This window comes from Microcaecilia unicolor, chromosome 3, assembly GCF_901765095.1.
Source record: "Microcaecilia unicolor chromosome 3, aMicUni1.1, whole genome shotgun sequence".
Classification (NCBI taxonomy): Eukaryota; Metazoa; Chordata; class Amphibia; order Gymnophiona; family Siphonopidae; genus Microcaecilia; species Microcaecilia unicolor.
The window spans coordinates 390,609,399-390,629,423 of record NC_044033.1 but is presented as its reverse complement, the minus strand read 5'-3'; the positions used below and the strand labels follow the sequence as shown (position 1 = coordinate 390,629,423).

General features: G+C 43.2%; 1 protein-coding gene across 3 annotated transcripts in view; it reads right to left on the bottom strand.

The window, feature by feature from the left end:
- Positions 1–831: 831 nt before the first annotated feature.
- LOC115465152 (serine/threonine-protein kinase PDIK1L-like) overlaps positions 832–20,025 on the bottom strand; it is a 111,127-nt gene continuing 91,933 nt past the window's right edge. The window contains exon 3 of one of the 3 annotated variants that reach the window (XM_030195559.1): positions 832–1,842. In XM_030195559.1, coding sequence (XP_030051419.1) covers positions 1,694–1,842 — 149 coding nt within the window. In that variant the 3' untranslated portion in view covers positions 832–1,693. The remainder of the gene's footprint in view (positions 1,843–20,025) is intronic. The other 2 variants (XM_030195560.1, XM_030195558.1) reach the window with 2 other exon arrangements.

Genomic DNA, 20,025 nt, shown 5'->3' with positions numbered 1-20,025 from the left:
CTTTTTGTTTGATTTGTGATTCCTGCGGGATTCGACTTGTCACTTTTCAGTTCATTCCTTTTCTAGATGCCAGTACAACCCTCCAATCATAAATGCAGATTTGAAATACATATTGCAGTTCTGATCAACACTTCAAACTGATTAACAAACATATTTAAGATTTGGAATATAGACATTTGTTTTATGCCACTCTTCCATCAATATAAACACTCAGGGAGCCTTTTGCTAAGGCACGTAGGTGACTATGCATGTCCAACGCGTGTCAAATTGGAGCTACCGCATGTCCTGGGCGGTAATTCCATTTTTGAAGCGTGTCCACAAGGTAGAAAATATTTTCTAATTTCTACCGCATGACGCTTACCCGGCAGTAATCGTCAGTTTACGCAGGCTGACGCTTACTGCCTGGTTAGCGCATGAGACCTTACTGCCAAGTCAACGGGTGGCGATAAGGTCTCAGACCGAAAATGGACGCACGTGGGTTTTAATGTTGCCGCACGTCCATTTTTGGCCACAAGAAAAAAGGGCCCTTTTTCCAGGAGCGCTGAAAAATGGACCTGTGCACGTCCAAAACATGTGCATACATCAGAGCAGGCCATTTTTCAGTGTGACCCCTGTATGCATATGCAGGGGACCCCCTTCCTTTTTTTTTTTAAGAGTTTGTTTTGGGACAGCTGCAAGTAAAAGCATAGAGGGGTCTTGCATACTGGAAAAAAGCAGCTAATGTTTAATTCATTTTTCTGTCTTAATAATTAATCTTACACTAAGGTGTTCTATTTTTAGCTATTTTATTAGACAGTAGACAATATTTAAAATGAAAAAAAATTTTAAACCATTTAAAATCAGCAGTATGCACCATCTTTATTAAAATCTAAAGTAATATCTTAAATACCAAATTTCCCACACAAATGAAAACACGGAGTTTCTTCTTACCCCATTAAACAGTAATGCTGGATTAAATCACAGGCAAACATCTCCAGTTCCAATGTAGAAAAAAAAAGCATGTTTTCTTTTATGAGGCAGCTACTCTAGTACCCAATTTTTCAATAAATGGGAATGCAAGCCTGTCTTATGCACCGAGCTCTGTTCAATTCTGCATATACACAGGAAGATGAGCCAAATTCAAGGTATATTGACTGTGAAGCATGCTGTATAAGACCCTACAATACTCAGCAGACTAAAATCTTAAATATGTGGGTATAATGCATACAGCAAAATATGATTTTACATAAAGAAAATATACAGTATTCAACAATCTGCACAGTAATCTGGTACACAGGACCCCTGAAATAATCACACATGTAAATATATATAGTACCATTAAACACATATGGGGGCTCATTTTCATTGCACTTAGACTTACAAAGTTCCATAGGTTGCTATGTAACTTTGTAAGTCTAAGTGCTTTGAAAATATGCCCTGTAGCTTTTAGGTAGAGGAAGGGTGTTCTATTTTTACAGATAACCTCTATCACTACTTTCATGTAGTATTCAAGTTTTTGCGTTTCACCATTATAGCTGCACTGGGAAGCGAGAGGCATGTAACTCTGATCACTTATGAATAAAATCAGGTAATGTTACCATAGGCTACAGAGTTTTAAAAAAATAGTGGTCTTATAGTATATTATTAAATGAAGGCAAATGTGCATAAAACTCACATTAAAATACACCAACTACATTTGTATCTTACTGTCCCATTATAACTGCAAGGCACAAATATATTTGCATTGAGTTTTTATTTCTGATCCAAGCACTTTCTCTCCGGCCAAGATATCCATCCAAAGATCTTGGATAAGCAGTTCAGCACAGCCTGCCTTGATTTCTGCAACCGTGGAACACACATTACCTGTTGAGGAAGCAAACCCAGATAGAAATATAAATTGTAGAACTCTCGATTCCAAAAGTAGCCAGGAATACCATCTTGGCCAAAGAGGAAGATCTACTGGAAAAAAAATACTCCTTTACTAAGAGATATGGAATTTTGACACTTGGGATATATCAAGCTATACCTTTTCTATCAGCCACATACTGCTTAAAGATGTAACTACTACAGATAATTCTACATGCTAGAGAGTAGCAAAGGTACAAAGAGTGAACTGGAAAGAGGAATAACGGATAGGAGAGGTTATCTTCCCACCTAACTGCAGGATGATCCAAATGCAAAATTTTCCAAATATACTTTTGGCAAATTTAGGGTCAAACAGATAGTGTAGTCTTTTTAAATGACTCATGAAAGCTGTTGCAGTAATTGTGGAGTAACAGCCTGGAAACAAGAAGTATCTTGCTCCAACAAACATTGAGAGGTGAGTGACTTGAGTGGGTGGAAGGAAAAATTGTGTCTTACCTGATCATTTTCTTTCCTTTAGTCCTATCAGACCGGTCCAGGCTAATGGGTTAGGTCCATCTACCAGCGGAAGGAGACAGAAAAATAGTTCCAATTAACCCCTTAAAGGTATTGTGCAATCTGGCATGCTCAGTATTTAAACTAGTCAAACAATGGTGCTCCTGACCAAGAAGCCCATCAAATAAGGAGGCATATGCTATACTAACATACAGACATTTCAGTGACATAGGAGACATGTCAGATGAAGTCCAGACCATTTGAAAAGAAAACAGACAAAATCCAACATGAAATAACACGCTAATAGGGTAGGCTTCTGGACTGGTCTGGTGGGACTAAAGGAAAGAACAAAAATCAGGTAAGACTATTTTTACTTCCATGTTGCCACACCAGATCAGGCCAGACTAATGGGATGCAGCAAAACAGTACCCAAAAGGGAGGGCTTGCAAAGAGTAAACAATTGAAATGCACTGAAGATCACGCGCAGAAGTCACTCGCTAAGCTGAAAGATGTTCCATTGTGCGAGAATAATCAAGTGTATGAAACTGCTGAAAAAAAGGAAAGGCAAAGGCCAGAAGAATATTAAGGGGTCCTTTTACTAAGGTGTGTTGAAAAATGGCCTGTGCTGGTGTAGACACGCGCAGGTCCATTTTTCAGCACACCTGCAAAAAAGGCCTTTTTGTTTTTAACGAAAATGGACATGCAGCAAAATAAAAATTGGCAAGCATCCATTTTGGGCCTGAAACCTTACCACCACCCATTGACTTAGCAGTAAGATCTCATGCGTTAACAGGGCAGTAATGGTCTACGCGTGTAGAATAAATTATAACAATTACTGCCCATTTTCCGCCATGCGCTGGAAAATAAACATCTATTTTAAGTTGCCAGGCGGTAATTCCAAATTGACATGCGTTGGGCGTGCATAGGCACCTACGCAGCTTAGTAAAAGGGCCCCTAACAGACCTAAGACAATTCCTTTCCCTGTGGCATCATACTCAGAAGTGGTCTAGGAGAAGCACACGACTCCGAAGTGAGTAAGGAAATCCAGGTCGCACACAACCACAGCAAGGAAAAAGAATGAGGAGATTGAGCTCCCACACAACACCCCATGGAACAGCCAAGATGAACAGAGCTCCTCTGAAACACCCTGAGAGAAGGTGGAAGGGAGTATCCCGAGATGAGGGCAGGGAAATTTAGGGAACCACATGCCAATATCAATAAAGGCCAAGACAAACACGGGACCTCAATGATAAACAGAACAAAGATATGTCCCAAACCATGGATAATTGCAAGAAGGCGCCAGCCACTGGAAACTAGGTACAGACATACGAGGAACCTGAAAAAGTCAAACGTTGGAAGATAGGCAAGGCTTGAGACTACTCAAGGACTAAGACCTCCATAGAGCAAAAGCTCAGCTACAGAAGAATCCAGCAAGCTAGGCTGCCCCCGTCCCCCCCCCCCCCTGTGACTACTCAAGGACTAAGACCTCCATAGAGCAAAAGCTCAGCTACAGAAGAATCCAGCAAGCTAGGCTCTCCCCCCCCCCCCCCCCCCCCGTGAAGGCCTGCCTATCCACCCTGACAATTGAGGAGGGGTAAGATAAGCAGCCCAAGAAAAAGGACTCAAAACTGCTCATAGGCAAGGATAGAGCTGAATTGAGAAATGGAGTAGAGATCTCTTCCAGAGATTTAGCTGTGCTTAACCTTAAGAGATGGAGCCATGCACAACAGCTCTAAACAAAGAATATACAGAGCTGTCCTGCCGCTGCCTAGATAGAGCCGAGGCCCCCAAGAAAAGATGCAGTAGAGCTCCATGTGCAGGAAACAGTTGGTTCCCAATTCTGAGATGAAGCAGCAGACAAAATTCAGCACTGTAATACCACCTCAGACACAAAGAAGGCAATGAAAAGCAGACACAAAGATGGAACTGTGCCCCTGAGGGGATGTCGGAGCAGAGAAACATAACCAGAGTGGGGAACACGTTCCACCTACAAAAGTGGCTCCATGACCTAGACTCAGAAACAGAGCGGAGCTCCACAGCTGACAATGGAGCTAATAGACATGCCCTGAGAAAGAATAAAACAGTGCTCTAAGTCAAAGATAGAGTTGCAAACCATACACAGGAATGTAAATGGACTCCAGGAATGCAAAGGGAAAAAGAGAGCTCCACAGACGAGCTGCGTCCTGAAAGGAGAGAAAGAGCTGTGAGCCAAATGATGAGAAGGAGCTATATGTCCAAACTGAAGGGAGGAGATGTGTTCCTCATATAAGCCATGGAGCCCATATGTCGAGGAGGAGCTGTGCTCCAAACTCCAAGAAGGAACTGTGCTCCATATTAGAAACAAAGCTGTGTTGCAAACTTAGAAAAGGAGCTGTTTTCCATACTGAGAGAAGGAGCTGTGTTCTATAATGAGAGACGAAACCACGCTTCATACCTAAAAAAAGGAGCTGTGCACCATAGACAGAGAAGGAGGAATGCTGCAAACAGAAGGAGCTGGGCTTCAAAAATACAGGAGTTGTGCTCCATAGGTAGAGGAGGAGCTGAGCTCCATGTGTCCCATACATAGTGAAGAAGCTGTCTGGCACTCAGAAGAAACTGCACTCCATATGTGGAGGAGGAGTTGAAGTGCATATTAGAGAAGGCGCATTGCTCCAAAGTGCGAGAAGGAGCCAGGCTCCATATGTAGAGAAGGAGATCTGTTCCAAATGTAATGCAGAGTAGTGTGCCATACAAAGAGGAGGAGCTGCATTCCATACATAGAGATGGAACCTACTTTCATTTGCAGAGGAGTACAGCTCCATAACGAGATAAGATGGAGCACTCCTCACTGAATAAGAAACTGTGTCCCCAACCTTAAGAGCAAGCCAAGGTCTATACATGAAAGAGAGGAATGTTCTTTTACTATAAAAGAAACCATGTACCATACCTAGCAAAGGAGCAGTGATGGATCCTCACTCTACACCCAGTGCAGGAAGATAAACCAACATCCTGTGATGGAGAAGTACATGCCATGCAGTGATGGAGCCATCTGAAACATTCCAGATCAGAGCTGCATTCCAGAGTGAGTCGAAGCTGCACTCTACATTCAGTGACGATGCTGCATTGTACAAAGACCCCAGAAACTGCACGCCACATTGAACACCGGTGCTATGTTTCCAAGTCTGTGATGGAGCAGCATCAAACAGTGAGTGGTTGGATTGTGAAGCATAGGCAGCGAAGAATCTGTGCGCCCACTGAAAGAAATGCGACTGCTTCAGCTGTGCTCCCTATCTGACAAAAAGAGGGCCACAGCTGGAGATAGGCGCAGAATGCACATGCGGTAATGGAGTAACCCCTTATATCTAATGTCATGCATCCAACAGCCATGAAGGTGCGAAACTCCACTGAAAGAAAGAGACAGGCCTTACAGCTAGAATCTAAGCCCAACAAGCTGGCATGGGGCCGAACCAAGGTCGGCTTCCTTAGAGGCTCGTTTCCATGTTGAAGGGCTAAGACTACCCTTGCAGCCAGAAACAGAGAAATTCCATTGAGCAGCACAGGCTAAGCCTGCAGGAGATGCAGCATACTTGCCACGACAACCCTGAGAAGGGAACCACAGCTTCAGGATTGAAGAAAACCTACCAGTCAAAGGCGTGCACAGCTGGTAGCCGATCCAGCTCATATTGCAATGCAGCAACCACAAAAAAACTGACACTTGTGCGGACACTTTAGAAATACAAGCAGCGGTATGGAAGCCTACCAGGTTTCCTGACTAGTTGTCAAACAGCCCATGGACTGCAAGAGACCCATCAGCAGATACAGAAGACAGGGAAGCACGCCCAGTTAACACATTGACTGATAATTGTGCAAGCAACAATATCGCCCAAAGATAGCAGTCATACTCAGGAGCAATGTGTAGAGGAGAATGAAGGAAGCTTGGCCACAGAGCCAGTGAAGCTAAAAAAGCAGATTTCATAGCTAGGGAGAACTCTAACCTGGCCCAGGAATCCCAAAACACAGTGTTCTAGGACAAGGCCAGAGGCAATAATGAGCTGAACCTCGTCTAGCAGCAAGGCAGCTCCAGACTGGAAAGAGGAATACCACTGGCCAAACGCAATAAAAAAACGAGACAGATACCACATATCGTCTAGGTAGTCAGACCCAGGCCTGAACCTCCACAACCAGGAAAAAAGAACAATGCCACATGCAAAGGAGACTGTCAGGAACCTGAAAGAGCTACAGCCGCCACAGTTGCAGCCTGACCTAGAGAAGGTTGACCGGAAATTCCAGAGAAATAACAGAAGCTACCCACAGGGTTGAAATTTCTGTGGAACAAAGCCTCCACAACTAGAGTCCTAGAGAACACGAATGCAAAACGAATTGGTGCCCTTTGCCGCAACCATTGGAAACCTAATGGTAAGAGAGGTAAGCGAAGTACTTACCGGTAGGGAAGCTTCCCGAAATAAGATACATTGTGATACCATAGTAATCTATCTCACAAACAGAACAGCATAACTGGTTTATAGGCTGTTGAAACACCTCAGAAACTGCTGAAGCGTGGCGAAGTGAGGCAGCTCAATTGATAGCTGCAGTAAACTACAGGAGCTAAAATCCTCAAAGAGGAAATTCCCTGCTCAACTGACCCTCAGAGGGAACTGAGGCAGGAGCTGGCTAAAAGGCATCACACAAAAGCTGCACAGTCCAACCACCATCTGCTTGGAGACAAAGAAAAATACTGAGCATTCCAGGCTCTACGATACCCTTAAGGGGTGAATTACTTGGAACTATTTTTCTCTCTTTTTCTGCTAGTAGATTCACATAAACCATTAGTCTGGGCTGGGCTGGTATGACAAGGAACAGTGTTTTACGTGCTTAAGGAGGTACTCATAAAATTGCCTTGAGGCATGCATACATAAAAATAAGCACTTAGAAAATGTGTCTACTTTTATGTGGTATATAAATAGATGCAAACAAAGAGGAAAGTGGGAATGAGAAGCAGGATTTCCAAAGACAGAACAAAATAGATGCTCCTGGAGACATAAAAAGGGTGAAACAAAGTGAAATTTGCACATGTGCGTTTTCTCAAACACGCAAACTTAGGGGTCCTTTTACAAGGTACGATGGGCGCTGATGGATGCCTAACATATCTGGGATATGTTCAGGCATCCTGCGGTAAATCTGCAATCTGCATGCACTACAAAAAAATGTTTTTTGAGGGGGGAGGGGGGGAGTGTCAAAGGCAGAGAGTGGGCATTCCTGTACTAACCAGTTATTGCAGCTACATTACTGCACAGTGCTTAGCACACAGCTAATGCAGGCGCTCTTACTGCCTACAAAACAGGTGGTGGTAAGTGCTCCCGTGACAATTTGAAACATGGCCGCGCTCTAATGGCAATGTTAGCGCATATATCTCATTCAAAGTTGGGTCTGGTGATTAGTACTATTGAAGCAAAGATCTTCACACTATTTTGGAGTTTTCTACTATTCAGACATATAGAAAAACAGTGTTAACCATTCTCATATTTTACAAAGGCAACCTCAGCGGCGCTCATTACCAGAAATTTAGATTTGGCAATGTGAATAGCGCCCACTTCTTCATTGGTTCAGCCAATTTATTTACTTATAAATTTCAAACTCTTTTTATATTTTTATCAGTTTAGTTACTTATCTTTAATGATCAGACCAAAGGGTTCAACTGCCCGACATGCATGTTTCGCTCTGCATCGAGCTGTGTCAAGGGCTATCCCCTACAGTCTCTCCCAGCGTCAGCTCTACTTTATTATAGCGGGTTCACCCCTTCTCAAGATCTTAGCGCATAGCCATTAATGTAAAAAAATAAATAGAAAATCGGGGTTTGTATGACTGTGTTATATAATGGCCTTAACATGTGGGAAAGACCCACATAAGGGCATGCTAAAGCTATTTTTACCACAGCTTAGTAAAAGGACTCCTTAGTACTGCTTCAGATGTGCAAATTTGCGAGGGAGCTGTTCAGTAGGCTATTTTATAAAAGCCTATACGTTGCTTTGTAAAATAGGGGCAACATATCTACTTTCTCCACCTAGGTGCCTTTAATAGTTCTTAACGAGCACTTTCAAAGCCACTCCTGTGGGTATGTTTTATCAGTGGAAATGCACTTTTTGAAAAAAAAAAAAAAAACCTGTTCACCCTCTATCTGGGTAAATTATGCCCACTGCTGAATTCTACAAGTAGGTAATTTCAACTGCATTGTTTGGAAGTGTTCTAATAGGCACATTTAGGTCAAGGAGATAAAAAATGCAGGTAACATTGGATTTTCAAAAATTGTGATTTTTTTTTGGCCAAAAATAAATTGCATGCATAAAAAACAAGTGTAAATCGCTGTGGATACTTTTCCCAAGAGTAGTAATTAAATCTGAGCTACACATCAAGTTTTGCTTGGATATTGCTGCACACACCATTAATACAAAATTTGCATGTATTTTTATCTATGTGAAAAGTTTGATTACCTCCTCACACTACTACAACAAGAAGGCTTCATGCTACTATGGCAAAGACTGCAGGAATGAGAAGTGAGGATAGGGTTACCGTATGTCCAGTTTTACCCAGACATGTTCTCTTTTTGAGGACACTGTGAGACATCTGAGTGGATTTTTCCAATCTGCCCGTTTGTCTGGGTTTGTGGACAAATGGGCAGGCTGGAATCTTCCGCCCGGATATCCCCCAGTGTCCTCAAAAAGAGGACAAGTAAGTCTCCCCGCTTACCACTGGCGCCACTTCAAAATGGCTGCCGAGACTTCAAGTGGTGGCCATACAAGACTTCCAGAAGTCTTGTGAGGTCACAGCTTGAAGTGTTGGCAACCATTTTGAAGCAGTGCTGACAGCAGTATTGCCAGGCAGGAAAACAGCGAGGTCCTTTCCTGCCCCAAAGAGGCCACAAAGACCAGGACATGATGAGGGAAGGGGAGGGGATGTGGAATATGGGTAGAGGGTAGGGGGGTGAGGGGGCTTAAAAAAAAAAAAAGGTGGGTGGAGGGAGGCTGGAAAAAGATTTGGGGGGGGGAGGGAAATATATAGAAGAGGATGGCTTTCTCTGGGGGTGTCAAGCCAAGGTGACTGTGTGGCATGGGAGAGGGCGTGACAGAGGGTGTGTGGGTGTGCTGGGTAGGGAAGGGGCATGGTGAGGTGGGGAGGGGACATGTCTGTGTCCTCTTTTTTCCTCAGGGTAAATATGATAACCCTAGGTGAGGAGAGGTTTCTGGGGAAAAAAAAGGTAAAAGGAAGCTGAAGGAGTGGGGATGACAGGGTGTGCAGGGGATTGGAAGTGGGAAATAAGGGAGAGTGCAAGGAAGAAGGGGGAAAGGGGAAGTAGTAAGAACATCCAAAAAATATACACCTTTTTTACATCTCCAGGCCCTGACGCCTTGACATTTTTAAAACCTACCATACAACTCCAACCCTCAAACAATTCAATACACCAACATATGACAATGGCTTCCTTTTCAGGGGCCTGTCCAGGGTCCTGACGTTTGTTTTCAAGCCAGCCCGTTTGTCCAGGTTTATGGGCTGGCGGGTTGACGGATGGATGGGCTGGCCTTCTCCCCCCCCCCCGAATCTACTGTAGTGCACTCTGGTGGTCCAATGGCCTCTTTGGGACAGGAAACCCCCCCCCCCCCCTCTTTCCTGCCTGCTGCCACTGACCTCCCCCGCTGCTGCTGCTGCTGCTTCTTGAAAATGCAAGCAGCTGCCTCATGCCTCATGAGACTCCGTGGAAGTCTTGCGAGGCCACCGCTTGAAGTCTCAGCAGCCATTTTCAAGAAGCAGCATCAGCAGTCAGGGAGAGTGGGGTTCTTTTCTGCCCTGAAGAGGCCACTAGACCACCAGGGCTGCAAGGTAGGCCTGGAAGGGGAGAAGCTATTCATGGATGGGAGGAAGAGGGCAAGGTGCTCATGGATAGGAGGGAAGGGACAAGAGAGGGGGGGGACATGCTGTACATGTTGGGGAGGGGAGGGAAAAGGAGGAAATGCAGTACATGGATAGAAGGGGATGGAGAAGGGGGCATGCTGCTCATGGATGGAAGGGAAAGGAAAGGGATTACATGCTGCTCATGGATGTTTGCTTTTTTGGAAATGTACATCTTTTCTAATTTTACATTTAGACTACGGAAGAAAATGCATTTCTCTTATTTTTACCAGTATTTTCACTGCTTATAGAACTTGGCTTTCTTGATCAAGGTGACTGTGCAGTGGGGGCTGGACCAGGGTCTGGCTGGGGCGAGGTGGCACTTTAGTTTTTGTCCCCACAAATATGGTAACCCTATTCTACACCACCCCTATCCCACCACTAAGCCATTAGGATGGAATAGAGGAGTGGCCTAATGGTTAGTGCAGTGGGCTTTGATCCTGGGTTTGGTTCCCACTGCAGCTTCTTGTGACCCTGGGCAAGTCACTCAAGCCTCCATTGCCACTAGAGTTCAAGCAGGGACCATGCAAGACTTCTGCAGAAGTCTTGCGAGGCCGCAGCTTGAACTCTCGGCAGCCATTTTGAATCGGGGCTGGGAGAAAGGCTCTTTCCTGCCCCGAAGAGGTCTCTAGGCCACCAGGGCACCATACTAAGGTAAAGGAGGAGAGGATAGGGCACCCCGAGGCCAGCCTGCCCATTCATCCGCAAATCTGGACAAATGGGCAGGCAGGCAAAACCCACCTGGTTGCCCGGCCATGTCCCCAAAAAGAGCACATATCCGTGAAAAAACGGATGTATGGTAACCCTATCTCCCCTCCCCTTCTCTGCTAGTTCTGCCCCTCTCGCATCACCAAGGCATATTGACCTTGCTCTATTCCCACCCACAACCCCTATGGCATAGTCACTTTGCCCTGTGCTCTCCCCCCCCCCCCCCCCTTCCAATAGCCAGAATTGAGTCTCTTTGCTGGCTCTCCCCAACGACCACAGAACAGGAAGTAAACAATAAACCCTTGCACACTGGGTCACTTCCTTCTCCTCTGCCAGCTCAGACTCAACTGCTCATTTCCTCCTCTGCCAGCTTAGACCCAATGCAGTTCCTGCTTCTCTTGCTACATGAGCTCTGCTGTTTGGGGGGAGAGATAGCTAGAATAGACCTGATGCTGGTGCCTTTGCAGAATTCTGCATGTTCTGCAGATGTAAGAAATTCTGCACAAATTCCCCCAAGAGTAGATACTCCAGTACTCAGCCCACACTGAACTTATGCAAGACTGCAGACTGTTTATTTCTCTCTTCCTTAAAAACAGGCAGAGTGATAAACTGGTTTAAATGAAAAGTGAAAAACACTTTAGGAAGAAAGGATAGTACCGATCAAATAACTAACTTTCACAGTGGAAAAACCTAAGAAACGTTCCCTATAGGACAAGATTTACAACTCTGAAATGAGTTGAGCAGAGCAAATGGCAATGAGAAAAACTTTTAAGAGTAAGATCCTTCATGAAAGTTCCCCTTAGAAGTTCAAAGACCACTAGAATGAGGGTAAACAAGACTAGGTTCAAATCCCAAGGAGGGCTTAATCAATTTTACTACCCTAAAAAAAAAAAAAGAATCACATCTTGGTGGGAGGATAAACTAATGCTGCCACTTCTACTTTCATGGAAGAGCTATAATCCCTTATCCAGGCAATCCTTCAAAACATCCAAAATGTCAGAAACAGAGACAGGAAAGGAACCAGGCCCTTTTATTCAGACCAATCTTCAAAGATCCTACATATTCTAACAAACCATAGAAGTACATTTTTTTTCTTTAACTGTGCCTTCTGAAGATCATAAGACAAAATGGAGATATATTCTGCATGCTGACTAGACCTTATACCAAGAAGGCAGTCTTGATGGAGAATATCAGACACTCATCCACCTTCATCTTCACCAAATTTCTGTACCAAGGCCTCCTGAGCCAGTCTAGAGACACAAGAACTACCAGTCCTGTATGCACCTGTAACTGCTGTAATACCCTGCCTATCAAGGGCCACTGGTGAAAGATATACAGAAGGACCCAGCTGTGGCCAGGGTTGAATCAACACGTTTATCCCTGCTGACTTTGGATTCTTCTTGGGAAAAGGCCTCCTCCAGGAGACTCCAGAATCCACTGCATTTTTAAAATTGTTTTTGAAAAAATAAGAAATAACTTGTGAAGCACTATGGTTTCTTCAATACTCAAAAAACAAGTGCAATACATAGAACAGAAAAAATATATAAATTTGTTTAAACCCCTTCCTTTCCCTCCCCACCCCTTCTTTACTAAACAGCTACAAGATTATACAACAAAACACCCACAAAAACAGTAGAAACATAGCAAGCACAGTACCATTTATATTATCATACACAGAGGTTTCCAACACAGTCACCAATCAACTTGACATGTCATAGTACAAATATGTTTGACAACCGTCAGCTTCCAACAACTAATAAGTTTGCCATGTCTTTTAAAATTTCTATTCTTTTTTTCATACTTAATAGCTGTAAGCTTCAACATAGTAGCACAACACAGAGAAGAGCAAAGAGTGTAGAAGTATGCAGTTTAATTAAATCAACACACCAAAAAGTGGTAAACAAAGGAAGGCTGGACAGACCACAGGGTCAACAGGTAAAATTTATTGCTGTGATGTATAAAAAACAATGCACGAGATACTACTACTACTAACAGCATTTGTATAGTGCTACCAGACGCACGCAGCACTGAACACTTGACATAGAGAGACAGTCCCTGCTCAAAGAGCTTACAATCTAGGTAGAACAGATAGACAAGACATAGAACGGGCAAGGGAATTAATGAGTAAAGAGGAGGAGGGCAACTGAGTAGTGGTTAGGAGCCAAAGGCAGTAGTGAAAAGATGGGCTTTCAGCATAGATTTAAAAACAGGAAGAGATGGAGCTAGACGTATGGGTTCGGGAAGATGGTTCCAGGCATAAGATGCTGCGAGGCAAAGGGAACGAAGTCTGGAGTTAGCAGTGGAGGAGAAGGGGGAGACAAGAGAGATTTGTTCAGAGAGCGGAGTTCACGGGGAGGAATGTGGGGAGAAACAAGAGAGGAGAGGTAAGGAGGGGTCATAGAGTGGATGCATTTAAAGGTCATTAAGAGGAGTTTGAACTGTATACGGAAGCGGACAGGGAGCCAGTGAAGTGATTTGAGGAGTGGGCTAGTGTGGGCATAACGATTCTGGCGGAAAATAAGTCGTACTGCAGAATTCTGGACAGATTGGAGAGGAGAGAGATGGTTGAGTGGAAGACCAGTGAGAAGTAAATTACAATAGTCCAAGCGAGAAGTAACAAGGGTGTGGATAAGGGTTTTGGTGGCGTGCTGAGAAAGGAAGGGGCGAATTTTGCTAATGTTGAAGATAAAGAAGCGACAGGTTTTGGCGATTTGTTGAATATGATCAGAGAAGGAGAGAGAGGAATCGAAGATGACTCCAAGGTTGCGAGCCGAGGAGACAGGGAGGATATGAGAGCCATTAACAGAGACAGAGAAAGGGGGAATAGGGGAGGTGGGTTTAGGGGGGAAAATGAGAAGTTCGGTTTTAGCCATGTTTAATTTGAGATGGCATTGAGACATCCAGGCAGCAATGTCAGACACGCAGGCAGAGATTTTGTCCTGGATTAAGGTTGAGATTTCAGGGGTGGAGATGTAGATTTGAGAGTCATCAGGGTAAAGATGGTAGTGAAAGCCATGGGAAGAGATTAGGGCACCGAGAGAAGAGGTATAGATGGAGAAAAGGAGTGGGCCAAGGACAGAAGAACCCTGAGGCACACCAACTGAAAGTGGGAGGGAAGTTGAAGAGGATCTACCATAGTGAACACTGAAAGTACGGAGTAAGAGGTAGGAAGAGAACCAGGAAATAACAGGGCCCTGGAATCCAAGCGAGGACAGCGTATCGAGGAGTAAGGTGTGGTCAACAGTGTTGAAAGCAGCAAATAAGTCAAGAAGGATGAGGATGGCATAGAGACCTCTGGATTTAGCCAGAAGCAGATCATTAGAGACTTTAGTAAGTGCAGTTTCAGTAGAGTGAAGAGGGCGAAAACCAGATTGAAGTGGGTCAAGAATAGGTTGAGAAGAGAGAAAGTCAAGACAACGGCGGTGAACGACGCGCTCAAGTAATTTGGAGAGGAAAGGGAGAAGGGAGATGGAGCGATAATTGGAGGGACATGTAGGGTCGAGGGTTTTTTAAGGTGTGGAGTGACAACAGAATGTTTGAAGGCCGTAGGAACAGTTGCAGTGGAGAGTGAAAGATTTAGGATGTGACAGATGACAGGGATGATAGTAGGAGAGATAGTGGTAAGTAGGTAAGTAAGGATGGGATCAGAGGAACAGGTAGTACATTTAGAGGAGGAAAGAAGAAGGGCAGTTTCTTCAGTGGAAACTTCTGAGAAGGAGGAGAAAGAAGGAGAGGAAGCAGAGTAGGGGGTGAGGACTAAGGGAGAGAGAGGTGGGGAGGGTTTGGATGAAAATTCAAGGTTAATCTTACGGATTTTAATGCGTTCCACAACTGTGTACTCAGGTAAGAGAAGTTAGACGCATGCGTTAGTTTGTATTTTAGGCCTTTACAACTGGGGAAGTGCAGATTAAGGAATTCGAGATGACCTTTTAGCGTTCCTGGGTGGCAGGTCTACCAGATCTGACATGTAGGCTGGGGCATTTCCGTGAATGATTTTATGAACTAGAGAACATATCTTGAACGTGATGCGTTCTTTAAGTGGAAGCCAGTGTAGTTTCTCCCTCAGGGGTTTAGCATTCATATTTTGTTTAAAATCCAGATACACAATATCGACTGGCTCACCTTTATCCACATATTTATTCACCCCTTTCAAAGAAATGTAAAAAGATCGGTGAGGCAAGATTTCCTTTGACTAAATCCACATTGGCTTTCTCTCATTAATCTATGCCTTTGTATATACTCTAATTTTGTTCTTTATAATAGTCTCAACTATTTACCTGCCACCAACATCAGGCACATAATTTCCCAGATCATCTCTGCAGTTCTTTTTAGAAACTGGCGTTACATTGTCCACCTTCCAATCTCCTGGTAGCATGCTTGATTTTAAAGATAAATTACATATTACTAATAGTTCTGTAAGTTCATTTTTTCCTTGTATTAGTACTCTAAGATGTATACCATCAGTTCCAGGTGATTTGCTACTCTTCAATTTGTTAAATTGTCCCATTACATCTTCCAGATTTACAGAGATTTGTTTCAGTTTCTCCGACTCATCAGCATTAAATATCATTTCTGGCACTGGTATCTCTCCCATATATCCCTCAGTAAAGACTGAAGCAAAGAATTAATTTACTCTCTCTGCAACGGCCTCGTCTTCCCTAAGTGCCTCTTGTACCCCTCAGTCATCTAGCAGCCCAACCGATTGCTTTACCAGTTTCTTGCTTCTAACAAACCTTAAAACAAGTTTTTACTATATATTTTTGCATTCAACGCAATCTTCTTTTCAAAGTCTCTCTTTGCCATCCTTACCAGTGCTTTCCATGAGACTTGCCATTCCTTATGCTGTTTCCTATAATTTTCAGTCAAATTCTTCTTCCATTTTCAGGACTATTTTCTCTCTCTTTTTTTTTTTTTTTTTAAAGCTCTAACAGCTTCCTTCACCTCACTTATTAAGCATGACGTCTGCCTTTTGGCCTTCCTTGTACATTTTTAATACATAGAATATATCTGGTCTGGGCTTTCAGGATGATATTTTTGAATAACATCAATGCCTGATGTAAATGTTTTACCTTTGCAGCTGATTCTCTAAGGTTTTTTGTGGGTTTTTTTAAACCATTTTCCTAATTTTATCATAGTCTACTTTTTGAAAGTTAAATGCCAATGTATTGGATTTCCTGTCTGTACTTACTCCAGAGATTATATCAAATCTGATCATGTTATGATCACTATTAGCAGGTGGTCCCCAGCACCATTACATAGGGTTACCATATTTGCCAAGACAAAAAATGAAGACAAAAAAATAAAATGCTACCCTACCCCCAAGAAAGCCAGATTCCATAAACTCTGAAAATACTGGTAAAAGTAACAGAAATGCATTTTCTTTCATACTCTGCTAAATAGAAAACTAGAAAATATGTACATTTCCAAAAAAGCAAACATCCATGAGCAGAATATCTCCCTTTCCTTTCCCTTCCCATCCATGAGCAGTATGAACCCCTCTCCTCCCCCTTCTATCCATGTGCTGCATTTACCCCTTTTCCCTTCCCCCTCTCCCTGTACAGCATGTCCCCCTCTCCCCTTCCATTGATGTGCAGCTTGTCCCCTTCTCTCCCTCTCATCCATATGCAGCATATAAACTCTCACCTTTCCCCCTCCCATCCATGTGCAGCATATCAACCCCCATCCCATCACCTGGCCTACCTTACAGCGTTTGAAGTTTCAGCAGCCATTTTAAATAAACGGTAGCAGCAGGCCACTAGACCACTAAGGCTTGTTACGGCAGGGTCAGGTGGGGGCGAGAGAAGGCCCATCCATCTGTCCGCCAGCCAGCCTGTCTGCCCAGAAACCAGGACAAATGGGCAGGCTAGTAAAAACCACCTGTCCGGAGATCATGGTGCAGGATATAGTGGTAGGGTTACGATACATGTGGACTCCTCCGGACAGGTGGTTTTTACTAGCCTGCACATTTGTCCTGGTTTCTGGGCAGACAGGCTGGCTGGCGGACAGATGGATGGGCCTTCTCTCGCCCCCACCTGACCCTACCGTAACTCCACCAAGGATTACATCTAGAATTAATTGTTCTCCCTGTTGTTGGTTCCTAAACCAGCTGCTCCATAAAGCAGGTCTTGATTTCATCAAGGAACTTTACCTCCCTAGCATGCCAGTCAATATTAGAGTAACTGAATCACCCATTATTATTGTGTTACACAGTTTGTTAGCCTCCCTAATTTCGGATAACATTTCTGCATCCAGGCTAGTAGTACACACCTATCACTATCCTTTTCCCCTTTACACATGGATTTTCTATCCTTAGGGATTCCAAGATATGTTTCGTGTCCTGCAGAAGTCTATTTGATTCAAGGACCTCTAATGTATAATGTTATCCCCTCCACCAATTCAGCCCACCCTATCACTGCAATATAATTTGTACCCTGGTAGGTCAAGTGTTCCATTGGTTATCTTCCTTCCACCAGGTCTGAGATGCCTATTATATCTATCTTTTCATTTAGCGCAATATAGTCTACTCTCCCATCTTATTTCTTAGTCTTCTGGCATTTAAATGCAGATATTTCAAATAATTTTTGATATTGCTATTTATAACTTACTCAGTGGTTGACAATGATAACTTGCAATCTTTAAAATCTAACTGCTCTGTATTTAAGGAAACCTGGTTTACTATAGTGTATCTAGATTTTCAGAAAGCTGTTGATGAACTTCCTGAGAGACTCCTGAGAAAATTAAAGAGTCATGGGATAGGAGGCAAGGTTCTGGTATGGATTAGGAATTGGTTACTGTACAGAAAACAGAAGGTAGGGTTAAATGGTCATTTCTCTCAATGAAGGAGGGTGAACAGTGGAGTGCCGCAGAGATCTGTATTGGGACCAGTGCTATTTAACATATTTATAAACGATATGGAAATCAGAATGATGAGTGAGGTGATAAAATTTGCAGATGATACAAAACTATTCAAGGTTGTTAAAACACGTGCGGACTGTGAAATATTGCAGGAAAACCTTAGGAAATTGGAAGGCCTGGCATCCAAATTGTAATTTAATGTGGACAAATGCAAGGTGATGCACATTGGAAAGAATAATCCGAATCATAGTTACCTGATGCTAGGATCCACCTTGGGGGTTGGAACTCAAGAAAAAGATCAGAGTGTCATTGTAGATAATACGCTGAAATCTTCTGCTCAGTTTGCGGCAGTGGCCAAAAAAGCAAACAGGATGCTAGGAATTATTAGAAAAAGGGATGGTGAATAAGACCGAAAATACTATAATGCCTTTATATTGCTCCATGATGTGTCCCGCACCTTGAGTACTGCGTTCAGTTCTGGTCACTGTATTTCAAAAAAAGATATAGCAGAATTAGAAAAGGTTCAAAGAAGAGTGATCAAAATGATAAAGGGGATGGAACTCTATGTCATTCCATGTCAAGTGGTCTGGTGGTCCCTGCGCTACCATCACGGATTTCGATGAAATTTTCTGTGAACATTCATACATATCCCCAATGAACATTGGTAAAGTTTTATGTTCGCCGATGCAATACTTGCTGAGATATAGTAATCTGTTTGACCCCATACTGCAGCCTTCGCACAGGGACCACCAGACCACTTGACATGGAGGTTAGGGCTCTTCAGCTTGGAAAAGAGACGGACGAAGGGAGATATGATTGAAATCTACAAAATCCTGAGTGGTGTAGAACGAGTAGAAGTAAATCAATTTTTTTACTTGTTCCAAAAGTACAAAGACTAGGGGACACTCAAGGAAGTTACATGGAAATACTTTTAAAACAAACAGGAGGAAATATTTTTTCACTCCAATAATATTTAAGCTCTGGAACTCTTTGTCAGAGGATGTGGTAACAGCGGTTAGCATATCTGGGTTAAAAAAAAAGTTTAGACAATTTCCTGGAGGAAAAGTCCATAGTCTGCCATTGAGACAGGCATGGGGAAGCTACTGCATGCCCTGGGATTTCTAGCATGGAATGTTGCCATGATTTGGGTTTCTGCCAGGTACTTGTGACCTGGCTTGGCCACTGTTGGAAACAGGATGCTGGGCTAGATGGACCATTGGTCTGAACCAGTATGGCTTCTCTTATGTTATGTCATGGTCTTTTCTGGAAACTCACAAAGTTCAGGAGCTGCTGTAAGTCCCAAGACAGTGGAGGGCGTCCCCTGTATAAAATGGAAAGACTGAACAAAATCTAACCCAGAAGACATACTTGACACCCCTGGGCTGAAAAATCTGACATGACAAAATTCCAACTGTGCAAAAAATTCACAAGTGTACACAGTAACAGTATTTCCACACAAGGCTAAACTTCCTTCTGCCCAGCTGTGGCTAATGTTAACAAGCACCCTGTTTAACAAAGAAAGAAACAAACTGTCTGTTGAACTGTATAATTAGTGCGGACTCTTGAGGAAGTCCTGTACGAGTTACTCCAAGGCATAAAATATCTCCCCTGAAAAGAGGAGACTGGGAACAGAGGGAGGAGGGACCTAGAACCTCCACGTACGACACCCCAAACAAGAGAAAAATGTGGTAGTTTTTTTTTTTGTAATGTCTTTCAGCTTAAACCCCCAACCCCCCTCCCCCTTTTTGCTTGACAGACCAAAAACTTGCTTGCAAGAAGAGAAGGCAAATATTCCTACTGGACCACTACTGACTGCACAGGATTGCCAGACCTAACACCAGTTAGAGACTGAGAAATACTGGCTGGCGAAGCTGCTGCATATGGTTCCAAGTTTATGAAAACTTAATATACCACTCAAAAAATACCTAAGCAGTTTACAATACTAAAATCAAACCAAATAAAATATCAAAAGAACACCAATCGATAATTGAATTCTTATGAAAAAATTTTGGGATCTTTATTGGTCAAGCATGGGCTTTGGTCCTTTTTTTCGGGACTGGTTTTTCTCATATTGACATTGTAATGCAGCATACTATGCCATACTTTGTATTGTTTGAATACTTTTACTGCTGTAATAATTTATTGCTTACGTTTTACACTTTTGCTGTACACTGCTTTGAGTGAATTCCTTCAAAAAGGTGGTAT